Raw genomic sequence first — 6,000 nt, forward strand, 5'->3', positions numbered from 1 at the left:
ATCAGCCCAGTGTGTGGCACCACTATGCACTGCTGCTTCCCACTGTGTATTTAACCTTTCTCTAGCCCCTCAGATAACACAGTAACTGGCTCTCGGGATAACCTTGTGCGCTGCTAAAGATATCCCTGTTGCACCGGGAATTCCATCCCAGAATAATCACCCCCCCATCCCATGCCTGAGGTCTCTCCCGTCTGTTGCGCCAGTCCTACCATCACCATTTGAGACATCTGTTTTCGTTGACTCACAGGAACCCGTCTATCAACAACATTTGGTCTCTCCCCGTGCTGTGTCAGATTCTGGCAATCGGCAAGGCTAGAAAGCAGAAGGCATTGTGGGACGTGGGAATCTGTAGACACACAGCCTGGCACTTACAGTAAGAGCAGGGCTGGCTTCTGCCAACTGGGAGGGTAATAAGGATCCCATTGTTACCTACGCCTGTGAGACAAGCGAGCCACTGAGAAGTGCCATAGTGCACAATCCTACACTCAGCGTTAACCACTTCCATGTAAAGATCATTTCAGCTCTCAGTGCTATTGAATGGAATGGACATCAGGCCTATGTGCCAACCTTTACATAGGGAGATTATTGAGCTATGCCCAATGTGGGGCTGCACAGATTTCAGCATAGCCCTGCACCGAGCATAGGGAAGATGGTGCCAGCATGGCCTGTAACTTACTGTGCCCATGTCCACTACTATGTGCCAGTATTACCCACACTCACTGCCCTATGTGGCCACGGTGCCCAACACACACATACTGAGAGGCTGATAGAGAAATGCCCCAGCCTCGTGCAGCTCTCTGTTCCCTTTAGCTATGAGTGTACTGGGAATGGTGGGATGGTTTCACCAAAAGAACTGCCTATCATTGCAGATTTGGGATCCATAATGAGCACTTGAGCATTTTTTGGGGATTAAATACTAGGGATGCACTGAATCCAGGAAACAGTTTGGGATTCGGCTGAATCCATCAGGGTGGGTTCTGGGGTTCGGCCAAACCCAAAAAACTGGGTTCGGTGCATCCCTATTAAATACACCTGCTAAAGTAGTGACAGGCAGTTGCCTTTCAAGTCAGTGGCAGGGGTGGTTCTCAGTACTCATTGCTCCAGGAGTTCCCAATAAGAGAGGGCTAAAACTGCTCAAACCAGGAACAATCCTTTCAGCTTGATTCAGCATTGCTGCTGGCTCCCATGGGTACTGACCCACAAGGTTAAAATGAGACCAATTAACACTTACATTGCATTGGGACACACAATACACACAATAAAATGCAGCGCTTGGCGCTTATTGTTGTACCAGAGTGCCAACAGGTGGCCCTAAGGATCTGACAAATGCTCTGTGTGAGTTTCCTAATGAACTTTAAGCCTCCAGTTTACAAGGATGTGTGACATTGCTGGAGTAATTACAGGGCTAGGGCTGGGGTAGCGCTGCTTAATAAATAAGGACCTTCATCATCACTCGCTAGGAAAGGTAAACACACGCGTAACTGCACGTGAGAGCTGGAAAATATAATCCTAATGTAATATTTGTCCGAAATACAACAACAAAGCAACAGAATTTCTTCCTACAACCTTCGGCCCTCCTGGGAGGAAAAAAAAAACTTGTTTATCTTTTCCCCTATAGCTGCTGTATACAGCAAGATGTACAGAAGCCTCATGACAGCACAGAGCACTTTCTCTTTAATTACAGAGAGAGAGACAGCAGTCCAATATTATATATGCAATAACTGAGCTTGGTATGTTAGGGTGAAAACACACTGAGCTACTAGTAGCAGCAATACTTAGAATTGCCTCTGCTAAAATATACATAGAGACAATTATCACTAAATGTTCAGCATTGTCTATTTTAGTAGGCAGGACAAGTAGCTGCTACTAGTAGCTCTGTGTGCCTTCACCCTTAGGAAATTGGGCATTCAGAGTCATACAGTTATTGCTACATTAGCCAAGTCAGGAAAGAACAGACACCCACCCAGATTCTCCAGGATCTACAGGTATTGCATCCCTTATTCGGAAACCCATTATCCAGAAAGTTCTGAATTACGGAAAGGCCATCTCCCATAGACTCCATTTTAATCAAATAATTCACATTTTTAAAACTGATTTCCTTTTTCTCTGTAGTAATAAAACAGTACCTTGTAATTGATCCCAACTAAGATACAAATAATCCTTATTGGATGCAAAACAATCCTATTGGGGTTAATTAATGTTTTATTTATTTTTTAGTAGACTTAAGGTATGGAGATCCTGAGCATTCTGGATAACGGGTCCTATACCTGTACTTTATCCCAACTAAGATATAATTAATCCTTATTGGAGGCAAAACAATCCTATTGGGAATTAGGAAAGAGTTCTAATCTGTAGACCCAGAAAGGTCAATGCTTGTGGAAAGTGGGCAGGGCTTATGGAAAGTGGGCAGGGTTTGACACTTCAGAGCGATCACTGTGTATAATTAGGGGCCGCTAGGGCAGAACATTCCTATTGGGAATGCTGGGAAGAATAAGTGGCAGTGATGGGAGTAACTAGTGGCAATTTAGCTGCCTTAGTATATCTCATGTGTCATCATATAAATCAGCTCTACAAAGGCAAAGTATTTTAGTTCCCCTTTAAGTACTGTTTCTGTTACATTCCCTTCCTAGTTTGTTAGACTGCTGCCATGCCACTAAAGTCGCTCTCCTTCATTTTAACTATTTGAGCACTAATGTACAGTAGGAGCCACTAATAATGGCCCAAGTACGCTGTAATTATGCTGTTTGTTACTATGGGGCCTAAAACACATTGCCCCGGGCCCCGGGGTGCTGAACCCACCTGATTAGCATTAATGTCGGGCTTGTTATCACTCACATTTTTCTGTATATGGGTGTGTTACTAAGGCACAAGCAAGGCAAAGGTTTCAAGGAATACCTAGCTATTAATTAGTTTATTCACTTTGTGCAAAATATAGGAATATGCAATGCTATCCCAAAATTCTCCATTCTCTGTACTAAACACAAATACATTGCAGTAAACCCATTCTATAAGTACTTTTCACATTGTGTGTATACTGAACATTGTGTGGGAGCTGACACACTGCTGCTTAGGACCCCACTACCCCCCATAAAACAGAAAGGGAATTTCACCTGGGCCCCTTAGGGAAAGATAAAATAAGATACAAGGATGCATGCTGGAGTCTTTCAGTGTGGGGGATTCTGGGAGATGTAATTTAACAACCAATAAGACCCTGAATGGTCAGTTTGGAAATCCTTGATTTATGTACCTACTCCAAGTGGCAGAGCTGCCATCAGGGGGTACAGGGGGTACTGCTGTTAGTGGCCCGAGACAGAAGGGTGCCCTGAGACAGAAAAGCGTGATTCACATGTCATGAAAGGGGCAGGGCTTGCAGGTGAAGTGGGCAGGGTTTGGGTGGGTAAAGGGCTGAGTTTTTGGCATAAGTGGGGAGTGGTCAGGGACGTTTGATTTTTTTGTTGGCAGGACCCACCATCCAAGGGGCCCAGTTGGCTAATAAATAGGGCCTCCAAAGAAGCAGGTCCTGCTAACTCAGTAGTATAGCCCAATAATTACTGATAGAGACCATGGCCAGGGGCCACTCTTCTCTGACCCTAGCTCTGATAGCCCCCTCCCCCTTCCCACAGGGATACAAAGGGAACCACTATACCATGGACTTTAAGATGGGGCATTCAAAGGACTGAATAAAACGAAGAGTACTTCCCAGTGAAGTGCAATGATTCCATCTTTATACTGCAGGCAACAGCATAATGTATATAATACACAACAGCATAATGTATATAATACACAACAGCATAATGTATATAATACACAACAGCATAATGTATATAATACACAACAGCATAATGTATGTAATACACAACAGCATAATGTATGTAATACACAACAGCATAATGTATGTAATACACAACAGCATAAAACATCCTTATAAGCACATAACTGGGGGAAACTTGTGTACTCGGATCCTGTTTGCTTTGAACAGATAGTCTGGTACCTCTGCTACACAATTCTGCATAGGCTGCTGATTTCAGTCCCAAAAAGACTGTCTGCCAACCCAAGACACTGCAAGTTAATAGTAGTTTTAAAGGGGAAGTAATGCTATCTGTCATTATACACTCCATATACAGACTCACCTTGGCAAGCAGAGTCGCATTACGGATTTTGTCCACCATGTCTTTGCCTTCAGGGTGAATCTTTGCCACATGCCCCCACATCCTCTCCCAAGTCTGACTGTCTATAGGGAAGCCACTTTTGTTGACATAAAAATGAGCCCCGGGCTCTTTGTCCTCCTCTTCTGAGTACCCACCAGAGCTGTTTCCAGAGGCGCTAGCGGGAGCTGCCGTAAGCGAAGATGCCAATGGGCGATCATGCAGGCTCCGGGAGCGAGACGGTTTAGTGGTCTTTGGCCCGCCATTCTGATGGGGTGAGTGGCAGTGCTTGCTGTGGGCACGGTGGAAAGTGGAGCTAGAGCCCGTCATATTAACGTCCAGCAGTGGCGTATCACCCACGCACCAATCTCAATACATCCCAAGGGAAATGACACCCATCTCCGGCTGCTGCTATTCCTGACACAGCCAAGCCGACCAATAAAAACACAGGAAGCTATCTGATCCGGAATATCTACAGGAATGAAAACATAAATTACAGTTCACATTAAACATCTGGAAATTAAGCATCAATTTTCTAAATTGTACAAGGCATGGGTGCCCATTAGCACCCCAACTGTTAAGAGAAGAGACATACACAAGGAGAATTGACCCTTTCATTCTGGACTCCTGAAAGAACCTTGAGAGCACATTAGACTACAACAACCTTTAGGCTAAATATACGAGAGCGCGAGAGAGAGAAACCTTGAAGCATGAGATCACAGTGCAGGAAAACAGGATGTGAGTTATTTCCCACTTTCAGGCTAAATGAGCAATAGGCAGCACTAGTAAATGAACTGCACACCTCCTTCCTGGCAGGACAGACCTAGTCAACAGTCAGAACTGATAGGAGTGGTGTTCAAATGTACATTGGGTTATGTTTCTTGTAAGATACTTGCTCTGATCCAGCATCTAGGATCTGACCTCAACTTGACAGTAAGCCTGAGCTAAATACAAGTAACATCCAATCTGTGGCCATTTTGATCTTGCAGAACTACAAATCACAGAACCCCCAACAGCGTGAAAGTTGGGCAACCCTGATTTAAAAGGGTTGTTCACCTTTAAATTAGGTATGAAGTAGCAAGTGATATTCTGACATTTTTTTATTATTTTAAATGATTTAGTTCTTTATATGAAATCTCTCCAGTTTGGCATTTTAGCAGCTAGCTAGTTGCTAGGGTCCAAATTACCCATACTAGCAACAAAGCAGTGATTTCAATGAGAGACTGAAATATAAATAGGAAAGGGTCTGAATAGAAAGATATGTAATAAAACGTAACAGTACCAATAAAACTGTAGCCTCACAGAGCAACTGTGTTTTTGCTGCCGGGGTCAGTGACCCCCATTTGAAAATTGGAATGAGTTAGAAGAAGGCAAATAATTAAAAAACCCATTCTATAACATACTAAAAGTGAAGGTAAAGCAACCCTATATAGAGTTACTGCTACCAGCCTGCCCCAATGTATCCACCTCGGTCGTTGCAGGAAGGATAGTTTATCGGTTACTCCTGTGTGCTTGTGCCTATTGTGCAGCAACTGCCCATGATGAATAATGGAGAGGAGCTGAATCCCTGGTAGGAATGGGTTACTGTCGCTCCGCTGCGCGCCCAGCTTTATCATGTTACACTACTACACACAGAGGGATCAGGATGACTGAATTTCCCAGCTGAAGGTTGGGGATATGGAGATGCAGAGTGGACTGCTCAGCGGGGAGCTCTGCATGCTCTGCAAACTATACCGCAGTCCGGGCAGCAGCTGCAGAACCTCTTGGGAGGGTAAAGGGCTGTCCCCTTTTTTTTATACTGCAAGATCTCAGTAGAACGACCCTCTGTACTAGGCATCCGGCTCTCCAGTTGTTG

General features: G+C 44.4%; 1 protein-coding gene across 3 annotated transcripts in view; it reads right to left on the minus strand.

Annotated features, from left to right (window-relative positions):
• The window catches only part of vash2 (vasohibin 2), a 31,341-nt gene that overhangs the window by 23,044 nt on the left and 2,297 nt on the right, over positions 1-6,000 (minus strand). Inside the window, exons 1-2 of one of the 3 annotated variants that reach the window (XM_031902477.1) lie at positions 5,613-5,906; positions 4,131-4,617 (exon numbers count right to left, since the gene is read on the minus strand). In XM_031902477.1, the coding sequence (XP_031758337.1) occupies positions 4,131-4,475 (345 nt within the window). In that variant the 5' untranslated portion in view covers positions 4,476-4,617; positions 5,613-5,906. Of the gene's footprint in view, positions 1-4,130; positions 4,618-4,740; positions 4,881-5,612; positions 5,907-6,000 lie in introns of those variants that run through there. The other 2 variants (XM_031902476.1, XM_031902475.1) reach the window with 2 other exon arrangements.

This window comes from Xenopus tropicalis, chromosome 5 (genome assembly GCF_000004195.4).
Source record: "Xenopus tropicalis strain Nigerian chromosome 5, UCB_Xtro_10.0, whole genome shotgun sequence".
Lineage (NCBI taxonomy): Eukaryota > Metazoa > Chordata > Amphibia > Anura > Pipidae > Xenopus > Xenopus tropicalis.